Source organism: Podarcis erhardii (assembly GCF_964252035.2).
Source record: "Podarcis erhardii genome assembly, chromosome: 1".
In the NCBI taxonomy this organism is placed as follows: Eukaryota; Metazoa; Chordata; class Lepidosauria; order Squamata; family Lacertidae; genus Podarcis; species Podarcis erhardii.
Window position 1 is genome coordinate 116122595 of NC_138497.1, and position 22933 is coordinate 116145527.

Sequence of the window (22933 nt, forward strand, 5' to 3'; positions counted from 1 at the left end):
CTTTCAAGTATCATAAAACTCTTTGCTGTTTTTAAACTTCTGTCATCATAGACTAGAAGAAGTATGAATTTAAAACCATGTTTTTCAGTATATGAACAGACATGAATATTGTCCACTGTACAAATTTCATTCAGTAAAATGTTTTGTGCTGTGGTTGCATGCAAGCTTAGCTGGGACCAAATCCCATTGGAGACAATGGGATTTTACTCCTGAGTAAACATGCCTAGGTTTGGGACTCTAAGGCTGCAGTTCCAGACCCTATATGCCTGAGAGTAAACCTAAATCAACGCAATGGGGCTTACCTCCAAGTTGATCTGTATCATAGGAGCCAACTCCTAGGGGCTGAGCTCCTTTCACCCTCCCATATGTTATTTGAGGGGGTTGGTGGCTCTCCAAAGTTGATGGGCATTGCCATTTAAATGGGCGGGTGTGCCATGTCTTGTGATCAATTATGTGGGGTGAGGCTTACCTACCCCCCTCAATATTTTATTCAAGATGGCACCCCTCATCCGTATAGGACTTCACTCCCTGTGTATATGAAAAAAAGAAATAGAAAATACATAGGTAATCTACTCACTATTGTGATCAGCACCAAAAGCACATTCTCTAACTCAGACATATTGATCAACGAAAATAGCCTTTTAACGCTAGAAAAGAATACACCACTTGACTCTGAGACAGCTACCTTTAAATATGAAACTGTACTTTTGAGAGTTCCTGCTTTATATTATTTTCAACACTGCTATTTAAAAGAAGCATGATAATTTATACTTAAATAAATTGGTGCATTTATATACTCAGTTGTGCACATGCATGCTCTTATTTCTATATTTATGTGCTCAGTCTCTTTCATCAAAAATCTGTGGCTTTAGGCACCACATAATCCCAAAACTGGTGCTATATTACCAGGAATTGCTGAAGTTCCCAAATATACCATCAACTGTTATCTGTGGTTCTCATCACAGAATCTTACATAGGGCAAAGACAGAAGTTTTGCTTCGAAACGCAGAACTTCTTGCCCGAGACATGCATAACATATTTTGTCAAATAGCTTGGGTGATCTGTGGAAAGCAGCCTGTATGGCTCATTTATCGCAGGATCCTCAGAACGAAAATCTCGCCACCACTGATTTCAAAATTACAAGTTTGATTCTGTTTCCAGCCAAGCCATTTTCAGTCTCAGTTGACTAGAAATTTCAAACAGTTTAGACACCTGGTAACATACTAGGCATTTACAGTGGTGCCTCGCAAGACGAAAATAATTCGTTCCGCGAGTTGCTTCGTCTTGCGATTTTTTCGTCTTGCGGAGCGCGGATTCCCGGGTATTAACGGTTTTACGAAAAAGGAAGCAAACCTGCAAGACGTTTTCGTCTTGCGAAGCAAGCTCATAGGGAAATTTGTCTTGCGAAGCACCTCGAGAAACGGAAAACTCTTTCGTCTAGCGAGTTTTTCATCTTGCGAGTTTTTCGTCTTGCGGGGCACCACTGTATATGTAAAACCTAAGGAAAGATGTAAAAGGGGGGAGGGTGTTTCCTTTTGGAAACACTAAACTGATACAATGGATATCACAGGGTATTTCAGCACTCTCAACGTGCTGACAGTAGGCATTAAAATAATTTGCATGGCAGTTAAAATGTTTCAATAGTGTAAGAGTATAAGAGAAATGAAATTTCTGATCCAACATTGAGCTGGGTAGAAATTGCTCATAGCATTGTGTCCATTGTCATTCCCGATATAGTTGACTAGCAGTTTTGGAGCAAATGAAGTGCAGCTATCCCAGCATATTAGGGAAAATGCATTGAATGTATTATATGGTCTGATGCTATCAGAAAGCCCACGTGTTTCACTCTGAAGAAGTTCAGCCACCATATCTGACCTCTCACACTCACTTCCAGCTTGTAGTATCTTTGCATTCACTTTATCTGTGGCCTGATCCTGTAAATCCAAACCGTTGGTTACGGTCAAAATCATGGCCAAGCAGTTGTGATGAAAGCAAAGACTGGCAGCTACACCTGTAGCATTGCATGCAACTATGCCCTACTCAGAGTTGACCCATTTAAATTAATGGATGTAATTTAGTCATACCTATTAATTTCAGTTGGCTCTAAGTAGGACTAATGTTGGCTACAATCCCCATCTTCCAAAGCTAGCATTTAAGCTATACACTTTTCCAGTATCAACTCAGATGTCTTTTTTCATAGTTACAGGGTATTAAAAAAAAAAAGAGGAACGAAAGAGCTTTATTTGTTCATATTTGATGTTACATTTTAAATGTCAATGTATATATTGTTTTAATAAAAGTTCAAAATACAGTACTCGACTTTGGTTTTGTATTTTTCATTGAGCATACATTGATGAATTAATTATCGACCTTTAAACAATGGTGGTATGTATGTGAAGGTCATAACCTTTATGCCCATCCTTCTAGACATATGAAACTAGAAACACATCATTTTTTTCTAGAGTTGAACAGAGGGTGGGATGTTGGAAAAGTTCTCTTTGTAACTGTCAAACAAGGAACAATTAACTTACTCTGGCATTTAAATTTAAAAACATGTACCAGTCATTTGCACACATGCTCAATTAATCATTAGTAGACAGCTGCAGTGTTCTAACAGAGTACTTTAAATGTTTGTAGGGGAAATGTAATGTTGCATACCTGCAGTTTAGAGCCCCAAAGGTATAGAGGCCTCCCTAGAACCTTGAAGGTACACAAGACTCCCATGGTTCTCTGTGACAGAGACAAAGAAAATTATGTGCTGCCAGGGATTCTCTCCCCCCCCCCATAGTTTTTAGGTAGAGCTATATTGTTTGTTTGTTTGTTTGTTTGTTTGTTTGTTTGTTTGTTGGATTGATTGATTGATTGATTGATTGATTGATTGATTGATTTAAATTTGTATACCCCCCTATGCCTGCAGGTCTCAGGGCAGTTACAACATAATATCACAATAATATAAAAACACAAAATACATAATAAAAAAGAAACAGAAAATATCTTTATTGTACCACTTGACCTGGAAGTAATAGCTGTATAGTCCTCCTCATATCATAGTTTAACCATTTGTGGATCTTAATTGCCATTTTAGAAAAAGGGAGGAATTTGTAGTATTTAGTGCGGCAAAACTGAGTGGTTTTGTAAAAGTCCCGAAAACATGTCCGTCTCCATACCATCACCTTTATCTGTGGTTATCATTGCAGAATCTTACATAGGGCAAAGACGAAAGCTTTGCTTCGAAACACTGAGCTGCTTTGTTTTGTAGTTTTGTAGAATTTGTAGTATTAAGTGTGGCAAAAGTGAGGGCATGGATTAGGAAGTCAATATCTAACTGATCCATGCCCCCATTGGAGGACTTACAGAAGCTCATGCACATAAGAAAGGATGGCAACCAATTGGTGGGGAAAGCCAAATTGTTTCCTGACTGATTGTCTGCCAGGCACAGTGTATGTGGACCATTTGTGGACCACAGAGCAGCCTTAGGTCTTCTGATCAAGAGCTGAGAACCACGTGGCCTCTGATTATTAAGAAGATGAATGTTTTCCTTCCAGAGGAAGGCCATACTGCCTAGGATACCTTATATGATCAAATACCTCTGGGTAGAGAAAGAAACACTGGCACTATCAATACTGAACCATATGGTTGATGGTCCGACTTGGCATAAAATAGTTGTCTGTGTCTTTGACTTGGAACTAATTTTTGCTGGCTGAGCTCTAGAACATCCTGCCTTGGGGCTAATATTGTATTTTAATATTCTGTTGGAAGCCGCCCAGAATGGCTGGGGAAACCCAGCCAGATGGGTGGGGTATAAATAAATTATTATTATTTCCAACACCATAATTCTATGTTTCTACTGAATGGCATGAAGTGGAGTGCATTAGTTGTGCTTGACTGTTTAATTCAGTTGAAATGAATGGGATTTATGGTTCATTGATTTCAATGGGACTTAAGCATCTCCCCCCCCCCCCGGATTGGTGCTGTATAATCAGTAGCACCATTTCAGTGAATGCCTTTTATTTCACTTACCATCCTACACCTCAGACCACATTTCTTTTTCAGTTATAAAACAGCCCCATAAAGCAAATCCAATAAGAATAATTGCTGAATCTACCTCCAGGTGTTAAGTGTACTTTAAGTCACACAAAAAATATGTAGAAGATTATATACCAGTGTAAAAAATTATTACAAGTTTAAATATTTATTATTGTGTGATATGTTACTGAATCCCTATCCCAATTAATATTCTCTTTATGACTTTATGACTTGGAGTGAGATTTCCTTTTCCATTAATAGAAGGGTTCCTTTCTTCTGCAGAAGTTTCTCTGTTGCAATAGAGGATCCCGCTGACAGAAAATGTGAGAGATAATTTTTGTGGATTCCTCCTTCCCCTTGCATTCTCATGCCACAGGAGGGTTCCCCAAATTTGCCAGAGCAAATTTTCAGGGGGATGCAGGGTGAAGCAGCAAAATTTTCCTTTTCTCCCTTCTGTCAGCAGGAACACCCCATAATGAGCATTCAGCTCATGGATCTGCAGTACCAATTTTTTTTATTAAGGGAGTATTTAAATCATCAAACATTTATTGCAGACTCTTGTATCTCCCAGATCAACTTTCCTCAGCCTGGTATCCTCCAGATGTCTGAGGCTCTCAGTTCCCATCATCCCTGACCGACAGCCATACTGGTTGGAGCAGATGGAAATTGTAGTCCAAAACATCTGTAGAATAGCAGGAGAGGGAAGACTGCCCTTGATGGGGAACTTGTGGCCCTCCAGACTTTGCTAGATTTCAATTCCCATCAGTCCCAGCCACAATGGCTAATGTTCTAGAATGATGGGAGCTGTGATTTTGCTTTTTTAGTACTAATGGAAAAGTGAACATCTGAGTCTGTCTATACATATTAAACACCAACCCATATATCTGAGATGTATTATGCCTTCAGTTTATATGCAGATATTCCCCAATATTCATGCACTGATTAAATGGGAAATTGTCAGTACAGTGGTACCTTGGTACTTGGTTCCCAAACAAATCGACTCCCAAACGCCGCAAACCTGAAAAGTGTACTGGGTTGCGAATGTTTTTCGGAAGCCTAACGTCCGATGTGACAGACAAGTGGCTTCCGATTGGCTCTTCTGATTGCAAGAGCCAATCAGACGCCGTGCTTGGAAATTGAACGTTTCGGAAGTTGAATATCCTTCTGGAATGGATTACGTTCAACTTCTGAGGTACCACTGTATAAACTGAATCCTAAAATAATGTCCACCCTTTGATTCAAGGTATATTTTAAAATATATGAATGTTTTAATCATCTTGCAGCATTACGAAGTGTTGTCCTAACATGATAATTGATTGATAGTATCTGGTAGATACAAGATGAATTTTTCAAGAAAGCATTTTAGTAAAATGTAAATAATTTTTTCCCCATACAGAGATTTCTAGCTCTATTATTGTGTCTTCTGAGGAAGAAAGAACTGAGAGTTACACCAGCGGCCTACAATTATGTGATAGAGATAAAACACTTGAACTCATGCCTGAAAATCCAGTTTATTCTAGCAGTTTAGAGGTGAAAAGGGAGAAGAGCAATGTCCCAACCTTCCTCAAGCATGTGTCAAATGTTGAAATAAGTTTAGGAGATTTAGCTAGACTTTCTGTTGTAGTTACTGGGGATCCAAAACCACAGATACAATGGTATTTCAATAGTGTTAAGCTGACATCATCTGCAGACTATAAGTTTGTGTTTGATGATGAAAACTATAGCCTCATTATTCTCTCCACAACATTTGACCATGAAGGGGAATATACTTGCATTGCTAGTAATATCCATGGAGAGACAGCCTGCTCTGCTTATCTGAAGGTCAATCCTAAGGGAGATGAAAGGGAACTGGAGGCAGAATTCACTGCAGAAAAGACAGGAAGTCCTCAACCTCCATATTTTGTTAGGAAGCTAGACCCTGTTCAGTGTGCACAAGGTGCTCCTGCTGTGTTTGAGTACAAAGTGGCTGGGGATCCACCTCCAGAGATTCAGTGGTTTAGGGGAAACAACCAGATTTTCTCCTGTGCACGATACACTATCATTCATAACCGAGATGGTTCTGGGTCACTAATGGTGAATAACTGCCAGGGGGCTGATGGTGGCTTATACATCTGTAAGGGAATCAACCTCATAGGTGAAGCCTCTAGCAGTGCAGAACTTCTTGTTCTCTTAGACGTGCCTGGGGAGGCTCCATATAAGGAAAAGAAGAGTAAACAGAAAACACACACCAAGTCATATAAAGAAACTGTAAGTGACGAGGCTACTGTCTCACGGATATATGCCGTTAAACTGCCTGGTGATGATAGGCATGATGGGCAGCATGTGATGTATACAATTGGAACTGAAGATAGGCATTCACTACATAGTGAAGAGGTAGATGTTTTGCAGGTGGCCTCCTACTCAACAGCTACTGTACAGCAGGAAGCCCTTCTGACCCAACAAGTAGCCTTGCTTGAGTCCCACAAAGTTGGAGAAATTGCAGATCCATCTTCTCAGGCCAATGAAAAGGTGGCTTCTTCAGCTTTTACCACATGTGAGGTGAAGGAGCACCCCGGTTTCCTAGAGCAACACTCTGAACCAATTCAAAGCCCACCAATAGTCGAATTGCCGGGTTCCTGGTGCCACCAAGTTTCTGACATCTGTTTACCTGTTGTGGAGGAAATAAACCAAGAAGACAAAGAAAAGGGGCTGCAAACCAAGCTTCCAGAAATGGCCAGGCCAACGTCAGCTATCGAGCAAACATCTCAGTTTGCCTCCATTCTGTCTGAGGAGAAATATGTGGTAAGCCCCGGTGAGTCTGCTGTATTCTCAGTCCCAGGACCTGAGGAAGTTATTGAAACCAGTGAGCCTAAACATGCAGTGTGTGTTCCTAGAATTGAGGGCATCCAAGAATTGTCCAAGGAAAGTTCTTTGGCAGACCACACACACAAGTGGGAGAATGTCACACCTGCTAAAGAACGAGGCAGCTTTTTTCAGTCTGTTGTAGCAGCAGAACAATGCAAGATAAGTGAAGCTCATGCTGAGGCAATCGATTATGCTGATTCACCTGCAGAAGTTCGTCCAACCCAAGAATCATCCAACTTATTGCATGTGGCTACGATTGCCTCTGAACAGATGTTCCCCAAAGAGTCCGCCTTTGATGCAACCATTGCAGAGCAGCAGAAGGGCTCGCTGGAACAGGACAGGCTTGTCCAAACAGCTCTGGTTGCTGAAGAAAAGCAGCAGCTCTCTGATGAGCACACTGAGGACCTTCCCAGGTTAGACTGCATGATGGTAGCAGAAATCCAAAGAGAGGGTGAAAAGCCACTGCATTTGCCTGTTGTATATGGACAAGGCTTGCTTCCTAGAGAAGAGCATTTTAGTTCTGAGGTGCCCCTGGAAGATGAGGCGCTGTCTAGGAAAAGCCCATGTTTGCTACACTGCTTAGTAACAGAAGAACAAGTTTCCACGTCTTGTGAAGATGCTAAGCAGTTTCCTCCTCTGGCAGAGGCAGTTAGCATTCAGGTCACCCAGGAGCCCATTTCTGTGTTGCACCTCCAAACGAGCCAAACTGAGCAAGTGTTGCCTAAGGAAGGCATCTTGGCTGTACAAGAACCCGAACCCCAAAATGCTTTGCAGAAAGCTGAAATAATGCTCAAACGTGCTGTGGCGTCTGAGGAAAAAAACCAGATAGCTGCCGAGGCCCTAGAGGCTTTTCAGAGTGGCATTGCTGGAGAATACCCTGTGGCTATAGCAGAGCCTCAGCTTCGTAAGTGTCTGACCACTGTGGCTGAGGAGATGCTTCTGCCCAAAGAGGAAATCCTCCCCAAAGCAGGAAAAGAGCAGAAAGCTACCCTGAGGAAGGAAGACTTTCAAACAGTGATGCAGGTATCTGATGTGACTGAAGAGAGGGTCTTGGAAGTAGGACGTGCTGAGCCATTTGAGGCTGTTCAGGCCATGAGTTGTGAGGTGGTGTCTGAGCCCAGGTTGCCTTCAGAATCCACCTGTGTTGAGGAGCAAGGTGTTCCGATAGAGAGCATCGGTCTCTTGGAAGCCACAGAGCAAGAATTTGCAGCCCGCATCCAAGAAGGTCAGTCAGTCAGGCTCCCATTGTTATTGGAGGAAAAACAGCCATTAAAGGAGGAGCACTTGGACAAGATCGCAAGGCCAGATGCTGAGAATGTAAAGGCCCAAAAGCAACTGGGGCTGCTTATGGATGTGCCTGAAACATGGGAAAACAAAGTGCTTCAGAAAGAAGAAGAACTTGCAGCTGAGACTCCAGTATGTTGTAGCTTAGATATGAAGGCTCAGATCAGAAGGGCCCTGAAAGTAGCTCTGACAAATGAACAGCACTTATTTCCATTGGATGCTTTCGGTGATATTGAGAGCGTTCAATTAAAGACTGTAACAGTGATCAAAGAACCTCAACATGCAACATGCACTTGCCTTATAATCTTGGAAAGTTCCAATACTGCAGAAATAACTCTCTCTCTAGATGGAGTATATTCTCAGACAGCTGATTTCAAAAGCGAATTGCAAGCTGCTGTTCACTCCATTATTTATGACGAGAAACATGTTCTGACAGCAGAGGAACCCAGTGCCATAGCAGAACCTAAACACCACAAGTTGCTTACTTCTTGTTCACCTTCCAAACTAATGCAGTCTGCTACTGTAACTGAGACACCTGTTCAGCAACAATCTGTCAGTAATATTATTGGTTCACCTGAGCTACATCATGCTTACCTGAGTACTGAATCAGAAATACAGGAGGAGCAACTTGTGTCTATTCAAGAAGTCCAAACTATTGCTCTCAGTGAGCACATTAAAGATGTAGGTACAACCACACTCACCCTTGATATTCCTGTAGCAGCAGCCCCAGTTGAGAGGTTAATAGATGCTCTAAAAGTGAAAGAGAGAAAGGAAGAACTTTTTGAGGAAAATGAAGAGGAGGCGCATGTAGTTAAGGCTAGCAAACAAGAAGACAGTCTAGGGAGCAGGGGTTGTCCCATCATGCGCCAAAGTTTTATAGACACTGTTGTTGAAGAAGGTGACAGCGTAAGTCTTACCTCCATTATAGAAAATGTTAAAGTGGTGAATTGGTATTTTGGGGATAAGCTGGTATCTTCAGGAAATGAGTTCAAGTGCTTGCAAGACCATGACACATACACACTAGTAATCAACCAAGCATTCAAGGAAGTGCATCAAGGAGAGTACACCTGTGAGGCTCTGAATGAAGGTGGAAAAACAACAGCAACAGCGAAACTCACAGTTGTAAAAAGAGGTTGGAATATGGGGATAAAATATTGCTTTCCTATTTTCACTCATTTGCTAACTGAATAGAACACACATATATATATTTGTATCTCTAGTAGCATTTTGGATACAGATATAAGAAGTATATAAACTTCAGCTGTGCACCACCAAACTAATCACAGATCCTCCACTTTTTGTTTCCTCTTTAGAACTTTTATTTCTTTAAATATATTTCTTATTCACACCTTTTATTTGCATTTTGCACTTTTTGGTACTGAAACAAAATTAAATTTTGTTTCATGAATGATGATTGTTAAATAAACTATTTGTAATGTCAGATTTTTAAAAAAAGAGTGCATGTCTTAGGAGCACTTTCATCCCCATATCCACAGAGCAACTTGGTTCACTTTTCCTTTTCATTGCTACAATAAAGATGCAATCCTGAACACGCTGACTAGGGAGGAAGTCCCACTGAGCACTGAGCAGATGTGTATCTGAAGAAGTGTGCATGCACACGAAAGCTCATACCTAGAACTAACTCAGTTGGTCTTTAAGGTGCTACTGGAAGGAATTTTTTTATTTTGTTTTGACCACTGAGCACAGTGAGACTTGCTTCTGAGTAGACGTGCCAAGAGATTGCACAGCACGTTGTAGAAGTCATTGCACCATTTTAGCATAATGTCACACATTTCATGTTGAAAATGTTCTGGTACAACCTGGTATAATTTCATATATCATGTTGTTTGCATGCCTTTAGTAGTAAGTAGCACATCAGAGTATCTTCAGAGTTCCATTATGCACTGCAATGTATGTAGCCCTCTGGTAGACTGAGCACTGCTTTCGGTTTGCTTTCACCTCTGACAACCATTTTTCTTTACAGCCACTTTCCTTGGATAGCTCATGAAACCACACATCTCATTTCTGTTGGTCACTTTATTAACAGTGTTTTGGAATGTACACTTATAAGCACCATACATGCTATTAGTATTACAATATCCACATGAACGTGGATGGTTGTAACCACATTATTCTTTGACTTTAAACTTCAGTTGGACCCATACTGAGGAGAAGGCTGGAATCCCAAGAAGTCGCTGTGAACCACCTTGCCAAGTTCACCTGCGAGATCGAGATGGCGCCAGACGTACGGTTTCAATGGTACAGAGCCGGTCGGGAAATCTATGATGGCGACAAGTATACCATACACACCGCTAATTATACATCCACTCTTCAAATCCCGAGACCGCAAGTAGTTGACTGTGGCGAATACAGCTGCAAAGCTTCCAATAAGTATGGCAGCGTAAGCAGCAAAGCAACCTTAACGGTAACTGGTAAGTGTGAGACATGAACCCTGTGCTGCTTCCTTGTTAGGTAACTGAATGTGTTCACCATTAGTATGTGGTAAAATGCATCTAGGGCCAATAAGAGACTAAGGATTTCCATTTCTGTGCATATAGAAATAGAAGAAAATACCAGGTATTTGGCCCCCAGGTTCAACGTACATATCCAGGAGCAAAAAATATATTTTCATCGGAAGCTGAGTCAAAGAACAGATTTGTAATTATTGTATATTGTTTCCGAACTCTTTTAAGCGTGGAGGAAAACTTACAAATAATAAAGGGAATACTCTAGTTCTTTTCAGATGTGCACCATTTGGTACAAGCATACACACTACAAGCACCTCTCTCTAGTGATGGAAGAACTGCAGTTGGTGAAGGAGATTGTAGGCAAGAACTTCCACACTTAAAGCATTTCACACTGGGGTCGGGAGGAGAGAAGAATGCAGCAATGGCATGGATTGTGCCCAGAGGCATTTGAAATGTTTTTTGATTCTGTCATATTCACCTATAAACATTTGCTCTTAAATGTCTTAAGCTTCTCAAAAAGATTATAGTATTAACTGAGTCGTCTGATCATGATCTTGCTGATTTTATTTTATTTACTCTTTGAGATTTATTTTATTTTGATTTTATTTACTCTTTGAGATCCATGCTTACAGACGTAGTGGGAGCCATCTTGAAATGAATAAAGGATACATAATGACATCGCTCTTTTAAAAAGATCTCCCTAGGCCTTTTTATTACTATAATAATTGCCTATACCTTTCATCTTACTGGAATCTGTATTACTGGTTAATTCATGACATGCACTTCAAATCCTCACATGTAAACCTAATTTCATGACTAAATAACTCTTGCTAGATGGCTTTTAAAACTGCTCTTTTAGATAACAAATAACTCTTGCTAGATGGCTTTTAGAACTGCTAGATCATCCTAATGATTTACTGGATGTATTGAGTCTTGGGAATCTTTACTGCACATTATTTCTAGGCAATTTAATGCGTGTATATGGAGACAGCGTTTCTGTCTCCTTTCTTTGGTGCTGGGGTGTGGGGGAAAGGTTGCTGTATTGGCCAAGTCCATGTCAACTTTCCCCCCTTTCTTTTGCAGAAGCGTTTCCTCCAACCTTTCTAACCAGACCCGAATCTATTACTACTTTTGTGGGTAAGAGTGCCAGGTTCCTCTGCACAGTGGCAGGCACCCCCGTAATCGACACAGTGTGGCAGAAAGATGGTGCCGCAATTTCTTCCACAGAACATTGCAAGATTTCAGCTTCTGAGAATAAGCACAGTTTAGAGATTCCACGCCTCACCGTAAATGACAGGGGGGTATATACCTGCAAAGCCTCAAACAAATTTGGGGCAGACATCTGCCAGGCAGAAATAGCTGTCATTGATAAACCACGATTCGTCAAGGAACTGCAGTCTGTTCAGTCTGCAGTCAATAAGAAGATCCATCTTGAATGCCAAGTGGATGAAGACAGGAAAGTCACAGTATCCTGGAGCAAGGATGGAACCCGAATACCTCCAGGCAAAGATTACAAGATTTGCTTTGAAGACAAGATAGCATCACTTGATATCCCTCTGTCTAAACTTAAAGATTCGGGAACATATGCATGCACTGCTGCAAATGAGGCTGGAAGTAGCTCTTCTTCGGCCACTGTAACAATCAGAGGTAAGGAAATTGTCGGCCTGCTAAACTTGGTGCCATTTATGTCCTCTTATTTATAGTAGTTGCGCTTCAAAGAGGAGCTGCCAGAGTCACTCCACGGGTTTAAGTGGGCCCTGGCCACGCCCCCACAGTGCCCTGATTTGCCACCTGGCAAATGGCATGGCCGGGTCACCCTCAATGTGACGCAGGACGCTATCCTGCACCATGCTGAGGCAGGGGTGGGGCCTGGTGGCCTGAACGCAACCCGGTCCCACGCGGAACCGATTTGTTAGTTCCAAATAATGAAGAAGTGAGAGGTAACGTTGAGAAGGAAAAAGCTAATCATAGCACATTTCTCCAAGTGTGGTGTGGAGTTCCTTTGTAAAAAGAAAAGCTACAATCTTTTTCACTCGTCTTTGTGTCTTTACTAAAGCTTATTGTCTGATTTCCTTAAATGTGCAAACTTTATTCCAGTGTTGACTAAAACTGTCATTTATTTATTTTTCCGTCCTAGGTGATTCTTTAGAGAAGTCATGATTTACCATGATAAAAAGCAGAATTGAGAGCAATGGCAGGAACTGGAGTTTTGTCCTGGATAGATATCTGCATGCTTCTCAATAGCTTGTCTTTGTAATCGTCCTATCAAATCGATCTTCTTAAGGTGTTATATTTCAGGCTTCTTTCTTTCTGAACTTTTCTTCTAGAGCCACCATCGTTCCTGAAGAAAGTGGACCCCTCTTACTTGTTGACTCCTGGAGAGTCAGCACACCTTCAGTGCAAAATCAAAGGGTCTCCTGAGATCCAGGTGACATGGTACAAAAATAACAAAGAAATTAGAGAGAGCGACACACAGAGGATGTCTTTTGCCAATAACGTGGCTGTGCTAGATATTACCAATGTGAAAGTTGATGACAGTGGAAGTTACTCGTGTGAAGCAGCTAATGATGCTGGCAGTGACAGCTGTAGTACTGAGATTGTTGTCAAAGGTTTGTTCTTAAACCCAGGGATGCTTTCTTTTCAAGGTGCTCTGTTCTGTTGCAAGTGTACTATCGGTCACTAATTCTTTATTCATGCTTTGATGATTTTATAGAGCCTCCTACTTTCATCAAAACTCTTGAGCCGGGCGACATAGTGAGAGGAATGAATGCCACTCTTCATTGTGAGGTTTCTGGTACTGGACCGTTTGAAATCAGTTGGTTCAAAGACAGGAAACAAATTCGCAGTAGTAAAAAATACAGGTTGACTTCCCAAAAGTCTCTTATCTCTCTGGAGATTTCTTCATTTAATAGTGCAGATGTTGGTGAATACGAATGTTCCATAGCGAATGAAGTTGGAAAATGTGTTTGCAGTGCAACATATATACTTAAAGGTTAGTGAGCAAGTGAACAAACAAAACCTATTTTTAGCATAGTGCAAAAGGAGAAAATAACTCTTTCGTGGAAACCAATTTTTCTTTTTTAGTTGTCTCCTTTCCTTTCCTTCTCTTTCTGTGTCTTGTTACATCTTGGAATCTTTTCTTATATTCTTGAATGCAGGAATAAAAGCAGAGAACAGATTTCATTGAAATTAATTCCCAAGCAAGAGGCTGTTTTACACAGTCAATTCAGTTCTCTTTTAAAGGTGACCTTGCCTTTCAAAACAATATGCAGATCAGAACACAGCCATCCTTTAAAATTCACACTTCTTTGAATTTTGCAATGCAGTGTTCCAACTGGGAAATGAACACTAAAATGAAAAATAGTTTTGGGAAATAGTGAATATTGGGCAAAATAGCATTAAAAATGTGTGTAGTAGAAGAAATTCATACTAAACTGCTGATAAATTTTCACAAGAACTTCTTTTAAAAACTGCAAACTGATGTGGAAATGTGAGGACTCAATTTAAGACTTTTAAAAAAGAGGAACTGATAGGTTTGCCCATCCCTACACATGATATGTAAAGAGTTTATTGCTTCTGTCAGCTTGTGATACAAATATAAAACCTACCCAAGTCAGCATTCTAATTTGCAATGCTAATGCATCTTTTCATCTCCCATCCCCAACATTATCAGTACTCAAAGTTCCACCAAGTAATGAAAGAGGAGCCCAAAGGCAATTCATATGTTAAAAATGCTCTTAGCATTCCCACACACTTACTTAAGAGTAAGCCTCACTGAACTCAATGGAACTTACCTCTGAGTAGGCACGCCTATGGTTGATCTGTTAGCCTTTCCTTTGATAAGTATAGTGTCATGAAATTAAGGAGTTTCCAACATAAAGCATAGCCAAAAGGCAAAATCTCTACTCCTGACATCCTTCTGAGAAGCAAGCTTTGGTGCCCAGTAAAAGAATTCCTCTTTTACTCTTCCTAGTCCCCTCATTTACACCAGTAGTGGGGAACCTGTGGTCCTCCAAGTGTTGCTGAACTACAATTCCCATCAGCCCCAGCCAGCATGGCCAATTTGTAGTTCATCAACATCTGGAGGACCAAAGGTTCTCCACTCCTGGTTTACATCAGTAATGGGGAACCTGCAGCCCTCCAGATGTTGTTGGACCCCATAATTCCTGACCATTGGCTAATGGGGTGGGAGTTGGAGTACAATATCTAGAGTGCCACAGGTTCCTCACCTCTACTTCACCTGGATTAATTTGCCTGCTGTCAAATGTAAGACATTTACTTATTGCTCAACAAATAATGGTCCCTCTGTCTCCAGATTGAAATGGTAGATTTCCCCCTAACATTCAGAGGTAGAAATCCATAAAAGACGTTGCCATTGTATCCAGAAGGCAATTTATTTTCTCTAAAAAGCCTTAAATGCAGCACCAAGCACCATATGATGCAATGATAGATAAGGGTTTTTCTTCCTTCCTTTCTTTTTCAAATTAGAACCTCCCTCTTTCATTAAGAAAATCGAAGATGTTACTGCACTCGCTGGGGATGAAGTTTTCTTACAGGCAGCTGTGAGAGGCTCAGCTCCTATTTCTGTCACTTGGATGAAGGGGAAAGATATTATTAAAGAAGATAACAAAGTCAAAGTGACCTTTGAAAATGGCATTGCAACTTTGCAAATCACAGATGTCCAGTTTAGTTCTGGTGGTAAATATACATGTCTGGCTGAGAATGATGCAGGAAGCCAAACATGTTTTGGAGAATTAGCAGTTAAAGGTCAGTGTAGGAGCACTTTAAGATCGCACAATTCTTCTTATACACAGGCATATTGTTCGCATTAGGTCTATAATGACCACTGTTTAATTCTGTTATAGAGCCTGCTACCATTGTTGAGAGAGCTGAATTCATTCAGGTGACGGCAGGGGACCCAGCAACTCTGGAATACACTGTTGCGGGCACTCCAGAGCTAAAAACGAAATGGTTCAAAGACGGAAAGCCTCTGGCTTCTAACAAAAAGTATAGAATCAGTTTCAAGAACAATGTTGCTCAGTTGAAATTCTACACCGCCGAATTGCACGATACTGGCGAAATCACCTTTGAAGTTTCAAACGATGTTGGACGCAGTTCGTGCACCACCTCATTTACTGTGTTAGGTTGGTAATCCAGCAGCGCTACTGCGATTTAGATGGTAGAACAATTAGAAGGCGGGAGGTGGGAGGGGACACTCCTAAAACACTCTTTTTGATATATATTGGTTTTCTTTTCTTTGCTGTGCCTTGGAACAGATCGCACCCTTCCTCCATTCTTTACCAAACCTCTGCGGAACGTCGATAGCGCGGTTGGTGGCTCCTGCCACTTTGACTGCAAAGTATCAGGTTCTCTTCCAATAAAAGTGTCTTGGTTTAAGCATGACAAAGAGATCACTGCCAGCGCCAAGTATGCAATACGCTACGAAGAAGGTTCAGCGTCTTTGGACATCAAACACCTGGATACCAATGACGCAGGAGTGTATTCCTGTAGAGCTACTAACTCTGCAGGGGGCAAGGAAAGCCATGGAACTTTAACGATAAAAGGTTTGACATCTTCTTTTGCATTCTCTTCTCAGTATCTCTTTTAACCCCTTTCCCCACCCCCCTTTTAACTCCTCATTGCATTAAGTTGAACTACTGATTCTTTCCAACTCTTTCTTTCAAACAATGTGTAGAGCCACCTAGCTTTGTGACAGAGCCAGAGTCTCAAGAAATATCTCCCGGATCAACAGTGCGTTTGAAGAGTACATTTAAGGGAACAGCGCCACTCTCTGTACAATGGTTTAAGGGTGATGCTGAGCTAACCACTGGCGGAGCTTGTTACATCATGACGGAAGCTTTGTCAAGTTACTTGGAGCTTTACGCTGTGAAACCTGCTGATTCAGGCGCCTATTCTTGCAAAGTCAGCAACGCGGCTGGTTCAGCCTCATGCAGTGCAAACTTATTTGTCCAAGGTTTGCACAACTCTTTCTCTTATGATGATATGCTTGGGTGGCGATTTGAGGTGCCTCTTATTTTTCCTTAACCTCTTTCTACAACTCTTCTTAATAACATTCTTTAAATTCCACAGAACCCGCTACTTTCGTGGAAAGACTTGAGCCGTCACAGTTGATTAAGAAAGGAGAATACGCCCAATTAGAATGTAAAGTTACAGGCACGCCTGAAATTAAAATCTCTTGGTTCAAGGATGACAGGGAAATTAAAGACAGTGCCAAACACAAGATGACTTTGGTGAGCTCCACAGCAGTACTCAGACTCCTGGATGTCACTCTTGAAGACTGTGGTGAATATACATGTGAGGCAAAAAATGATGCTGGGAAAGATACATGCAGTAGTGTCGTGGTTGTAAAAGGTGTGTGCAAAAGTACCCCTCCACTCAATTTTCTCAGCAAGTCTTTCGAGCCTTTTAAAGGTCCCAGAACCAATTAACAACCCCCACTCTTTCTTTCTTTCTTGTGCTATAGAGTCACCTTACTTTGTCAAGGAATTTGAACCAAGGGAAGTGTTAAAAGACTCAGATGTGATACTGGAATGTGAGGTCTTAGGTACCCCTCCATTTGAGGTCTATTGGTTAAAGGACAACAAACCTGTGAGGAGCAGTAGAAAGCACAGAATAAGCATTGAGAATTCCTTGATTAGCCTCCAGGTTTTCAAGTTTGACTCTTCAGATGCAGGAGAATACCAGTGCAGGGTAACAAACGATGTAGGAAGCTGTGTCTGTAGCTCTGAGTTGGCTCTGAAAGGTCAGTACCGCCTGGAAAATATAATAATTTAATTCTGATGTTTAGTTGAGGCTAATACTCACCAAAGCATCTATTCTTTCAATAGAACCCCCACAATTTGTGAAGAGGATTGAGAACATTAGCTCACTTAGAGGAGGCACAATAGTGTTTCAAGCAACTATTAAAGGTTCCATGCCTATAACAGTCTCTTGGCTGAAAGATAATGATGACATTGTTGAAGACGATAACACCAAAATGACCTTTGTGAACAATGTGGCCACTCTTATGATCAGGGCCATAGAACTGAAGCACGATGGGAAATATTTTTGCCAGGCTAAAAATGATGCTGGAATCCAAAGATGTTCTGCTTTACTAACAGTAAAAGGTTTGTAGAGCTTACTCCCACCTCCTTAATTTGTAGCATCGTGTTTTGCTAACATCTACACTTCAAGTCACCCAGACTCATATTTGCTCCTGTATTTATCACAGAGGCAGCCACCATCACTGATAAAGCTGTTTCAATTGATGTCACAGAAGGCGACCCAGCCACATTGCAGTGTAGATTTTCAGGAACAAAAGATATTACTGCCAAGTGGTTCAGAGATGGAAAGGAGTTGACATTGGGACACAAATATAAAATCAGTGTTGCCGATACAGTCTCTATGCTAAAGATTGTTTCTACAGAAAAGAAAGATAGCGGCGAATACACATTTGAGGTTTCAAATGATGTCGGAAGCAGTAGCTGTAAAGCTAGCATTAATGTCTTAGGTTTGTATTGTCTATCCCTCTTCTCTTGGGGGTGGGTCGGTTGGTAGGTGCTGGCCGCAACTGCAATTCTTATTTTCTTTTTATGCCAAAGACAAGCAAAGTGGCTTCTAATACATATCTTTTTGCTTTGTCTTGGGTAGATCTGATCATACCGCCTAAATTCACCAAAAAGCTAAAGAAAATGGATAGCATTAAGGGCTCTTTTGTTCACCTTGAGTGTATAGTGTCTGGTTCACACCCAATAAGTATCCAGTGGTACAAGGACGGCCAAGAGATAACTGCTAGCGAAAAGCACAAGTATTCTTTCCATGATAACATGGCATTCTTGGAGATCAACCAGCTTGAAGGTGCAGATAGTGGATCTTATACCTGCGAGGCAACAAATAAAGCTGGAAGCAACCAGTGCAGTGCCCACTTAACCGTCAAAGGTTTGGACATCTTGTACTTTTTCTCCTAGGCGGCAGGCTTATTTGCCACGTCGCTTTGATTCTGGTTTTTGTTTATCGTTCCAAAATGAATGACCTCCCTCTTTTCCTGGTCTTTCTCCCCACTCTTTGTAGAACCCCCATGCTTTGTTGAAAAGCCACAGTCACAAGATGTGGTACCAGCTGCCAGAGTCCAACTCAAAGCTCTCGTGAGCGGCACGCCTCCCATACAAATAAAGTGGTTCAAAGATAGCAAAGAACTCCTTTCGGGAGCTTCTCGCTCAGTTTACAAAGATGACACTTCAAGCGTGCTGGAACTCTTTTCGGCCAAGACGTCTGATTCAGGGAACTATATCTGCCAATTAAGCAATGACGTCGGGACAACAACCTGCAAGACAACTCTTTTTGTGAAAGGTCTGCACTTTTACATCCCGGGTTATCAGTTGCGATTTGCGCAGCTCAGTCCTATGCATGTCTACTTGACTGTAAGTCCCACTGTGTTAGATGGGGATTACAGTAAGTATGTGCATAGGATTGCAATCTACCATAGTTTTTTTGGTTGGTTTGTGTTTTTTAAAGCCAATTACTATTTTCTAAATAATTATTTTTAATTTTATTTTAGAGCCCCCTAGGTTTCTTCAGAAGCCTAGCCCTGTGGTAGCTTTGAGAAAAGGACAGTCTACCACTTTTGAATGCCAGGTAGCGGGTACACCGGAAATCCGTGTCCTTTGGTACCTTGATGGGAACGAAGTGCTGGACCATGCTAAATATGGAGTCTCGTTTGTAGACAACATGGCGACTTTTAAAGTTTCCAATGCTAAAGTGGAGGATAGCGGGACCTACATTTGCGAGGCCCGCAATGACGCAGGTAGTGAGAGTTGCAGCATTGAACTGAGAGTGAAAGGTTAGTTGCTAAGAATGTCTTTTCCAGTTCCTTCAGCCATGCAGTTGGGTTCCTCCCCTTATTTCTGAGGATGCTTTGTTTTCTTCTACTACTTTAGAACCTCCCACATTTGTGAGGGAGCTAAAACCTGTGGAAGTAGTAAGAACCTACGATGCTATGTTAGAATGTGAAGTCACAGGGACTCCTCCGTTTGAAGTGACCTGGCTGAAGAACAACAACGAGATCCGAAGTAGCAAGAAATACACCATGACTGATCAGCAATCTGTTTTTGCCCTTCATATCATGAACTGTGATGTTCAGGATGCTGGCGAATACCAGTGCATTATTTCAAATGAAGGGGGCAGCTGTTCCTGTAGCACAAAAGTCAGTCTGAAAGGTCAGTTCAGTAATCATAGTAGGGGGAAAGCCTAAGAAACATTCCGTTTGTTCTCTCACCTCCTTTAGCAAATTTTAAACCTTACCCAGGTTTCATTCCGGTTTTTTTTTTATATTTTTAATAAACACAGAACCCCCATCCTTCATCAAGAAGTTAGAAAACGTCCACGCTGTTTTGAAGAGCTCTGCTGTATTTCAATGCACTGTGGCTGGTTCTCAGCCTTTAACAGTGTCTTGGATAAAAGACGAAAGAATCATCGAAAACGATGACAGCTTCCACATTACATTTGAAAACAATGTGGCGAGATTGAAGATCAGGCATGTTGACCTCGGTCACAGTGGGAGATACACCTGTCAGGCAAAGAATGAGTCAGGAGTTGAGAAGTGTTTTGCTTTACTTTTAGTGCAAGGTTTGTGAGTTTTGATTCCTATTTTGATTCCTCAGTAAGCACCAGTCTTCTGCCAGTTACTCATCGGAAGACTTCAATATATTTTTGTTTTTATTCTTACTCCAGAACCTGCTCAGATCATAGAAAAAGCTAAATCAATTAAAGTTACAGAGAAAGACCCAGTCACTCTAGAATGCACTGTGGCTGGAACACCAGAACTTCAAGTGAAATGGTCCAAAGATGGGAAACAACTCATGCCCAGTAGATATTACACCATGAGCTTTGACAATAATGTGGCTAGGTTCAGGATTGAATCCATTATGAAAGAGGACAGCGGCACATACACCTTTAAGGTCGAAAATGAGTTTGGAAGCAGCACCTGTGAGGCTACTTTGTCTGTACTAGGTTTGTATTTTGTTTGGTCAAAATGGAGCATGTTCTTTTTCAATCAACATTTTAATTGCCTGTGTATTGTTCATGAAGAAGAAAGACTAGAGCAAGGAATCTGATGCTACTTGCCTTCTTCCCTTCCTTCTGGGCAGATCAAGCAATCCCTCCTTCGTTTACCAAAAAATTGCCAAAAATGGATAAAATTCTGGGATCATCTATTCATATGGAGTGCAAAGTCTCTGGCTCACTCCCAATTACTGCAAAATGGTTTAAAGATGGAAAAGAGATACCCGAGAGTGCAAAATACAGGCATCTATGCCATGAGAACACTGTATCGCTCGAGGTTAATTACCTAGAGTTGACAGATTCTGGAAATTATACTTGCAGCGTAACAAATGTTGCAGGAAGTGACTCATGTAGCGCCGTCTTAACTGTGAAAGGTTTGGATTTCTATCTTCTTTCTATACACTGTATTAAAATATAAATCTTTTTCAACTTCACATCATCTTAAGATCTTTGAATGTAGATCCCATTTAATGTTATCTATATAGAACCTTTCTTTTCTTATTAACTTTGACACATGTTTTATTTCTCTTTATTGGTTTGCTGTGGCTTGCCAGGCCATATTTCTTGCGCCGGAACCTAATTAGTTTTCTTTTGTTTCTTAAAACCTTTAGAGCCACCAAGCTTCTTGGTAAAACCAGAAAGTCAATCAGCTATACCTGATTCAACAGTGGAATTTAAGGCATCTTTAAAGGGAACACCGCCTTTTAAAATAAAGTGGTTTAAAGAAGATTTAGAACTTGTTTCTGGACCTAACTGTTTATTTGGGATTGAAGGGTCAACTGGTTTCTTAAATCTTTATTCTGTGGATGTATCAAAAAGTGGAAACTATACTTGCCAAGTTTCCAACGATGTTGGCAGCGATTCTTGTACAACCACACTGAGCATAACAGGTGTGCTAATGTGTTCTGTGTTGCTCTTTTCTTAATTGTCTTCTGCAGTCTTTTGTGTAAATGTTTCTGAGTTACTTTTCTTCCTGCATTGCTAAAACTAGAAGTTAAGCGCCCTTTTAGATGTCTCTCCCCTCTTATTCTATATACCTTTCAACACAATCCCTCTTTTCTTCCGATTTACCTTGCTTTCATTTTTCTTCCATTTCCCAGAACCTCCAAAGTTCATTAAGAAGCTAGACCCGTCTAAAGTTATTAAACAGGGTGACTCCACACGACTTGAATGTAAAATCAGTGGCTCTCCAGAAATCAAAGTGGTATGGTACAGAAATGACACTGAAGTCCATGCCAGTGAAAAATTCCAGATGTCATTCACAGATTCTGTGGCAGTCATTGAAATGAGGCATCTTGGTGCAGACGATAGTGGAGATTACATATGTGAAGCACAGAACCCTGCTGGCAGGGCAAGCTGCAGTACTAAACTCCTAGTCAAAGGTTAGAAAACATCCCTTGGCAGACCTCCTTCTCTTTGACTAACTATCTCTAAAAAGATTGAGATTAGCTCATTCTGATTCTTGTATGGCTAAGCTAACTGTTAGATTGCTATAACTGCCCATTGTGGACAGGGTCCTATTTCTCATCTAATTAGTCTCCAGGTTCATTTTAAACAAGTATTCTCTAACCTGTGGCTTTCACTCTTTCCCTCAAGAATGTTCAAAGGGATGTGGTGTATTTACTATTATTTATTTAGGTTATTTAATTATTGCAATATTTGTAGGCCACTATTAAACCAAAAAACCAAAGTGGTCTACAACAACCGCATAGTAAAAACTACATTTTTAAAACAACAACAACAACAACCCAGAGATCAATTAGCTATTACAGAAAGATGTTTTCTTAATTACCTGCATAAGCTTGGTGGCAATTATAACCCACTCTTCATTAACATCAATGAGTGGGGTACTTAAATCAAGGCTGCAACCATCAGTCAATCAAATTTGCATCACAACACTGAGAGGGTGACAAAACATCTCCTCCAGTCAACTAATCAAATGCTTGAGTAGATGTCGGGGTTGGTGTCCACTGAATCTGCAAGAGTGACCATCACAGCTCTCTGCCTGTTACAGAAAGGATAAGTAATAAGTCAGTAGGACTATATTCCATGTGAAAGGAGGAGAAAATGGGTGTTAAATGCATTCCTGCACTCACCCTTTTGGCCCAGCATTCTAGGATGGTCACTGCTTTTATTACTGAAATGACCAATTACTCTATTCCGGGTGGGCAACAGTTGCGGCCTCTTGTGGGCTGGCTGCCAGCCATTCCCAAGTGCTGGGACTCATGTGCACATTAAAGATCATCCGGCCG

The 22933-nt window shown here is 41.1% G+C and overlaps 1 protein-coding gene and 1 long non-coding RNA gene across 49 annotated transcripts in view; both read left to right on the forward strand.

Moving 5' to 3' along the window:
- The window catches only part of TTN (titin), a 293526-nt gene that overhangs the window by 67461 nt on the left and 203132 nt on the right, over positions 1-22933 (forward strand). For 44 of the 48 annotated variants that reach the window (XM_081862229.1, XM_081862238.1, XM_081862246.1 and 41 more), the window contains 22 exons: positions 5423-9286; positions 10308-10586; positions 11706-12269; positions 12950-13231; positions 13336-13614; positions 15111-15389; positions 15488-15766; positions 15899-16186; positions 16318-16596; positions 16713-16994; positions 17107-17385; positions 17471-17749; positions 17854-18132; positions 18273-18560; positions 18693-18971; positions 19180-19461; positions 19559-19837; positions 19968-20246; positions 20352-20630; positions 20768-21055; positions 21293-21571; positions 21782-22063. In XM_081862229.1, the coding sequence (XP_081718355.1) occupies positions 5423-9286; positions 10308-10586; positions 11706-12269; positions 12950-13231; positions 13336-13614; positions 15111-15389; positions 15488-15766; positions 15899-16186; positions 16318-16596; positions 16713-16994; positions 17107-17385; positions 17471-17749; positions 17854-18132; positions 18273-18560; positions 18693-18971; positions 19180-19461; positions 19559-19837; positions 19968-20246; positions 20352-20630; positions 20768-21055; positions 21293-21571; positions 21782-22063 (10047 nt within the window). The remainder of the gene's footprint in view (positions 1-5422; positions 9287-10307; positions 10587-11705; positions 12270-12949; positions 13232-13335; positions 13615-15110; positions 15390-15487; positions 15767-15898; positions 16187-16317; positions 16597-16712; positions 16995-17106; positions 17386-17470; positions 17750-17853; positions 18133-18272; positions 18561-18692; positions 18972-19179; positions 19462-19558; positions 19838-19967; positions 20247-20351; positions 20631-20767; positions 21056-21292; positions 21572-21781; positions 22064-22933) is intronic. The other 4 variants (XM_081862265.1, XM_081862267.1, XM_081862270.1 and 1 more) reach the window with 2 other exon arrangements.
- On the forward strand, positions 937-2314 carry LOC309335644. Its single transcript, XR_014153620.1, has 2 exons — positions 937-1264; positions 1518-2314. It is a non-coding gene; the product is annotated as an uncharacterized lncRNA (long non-coding RNA).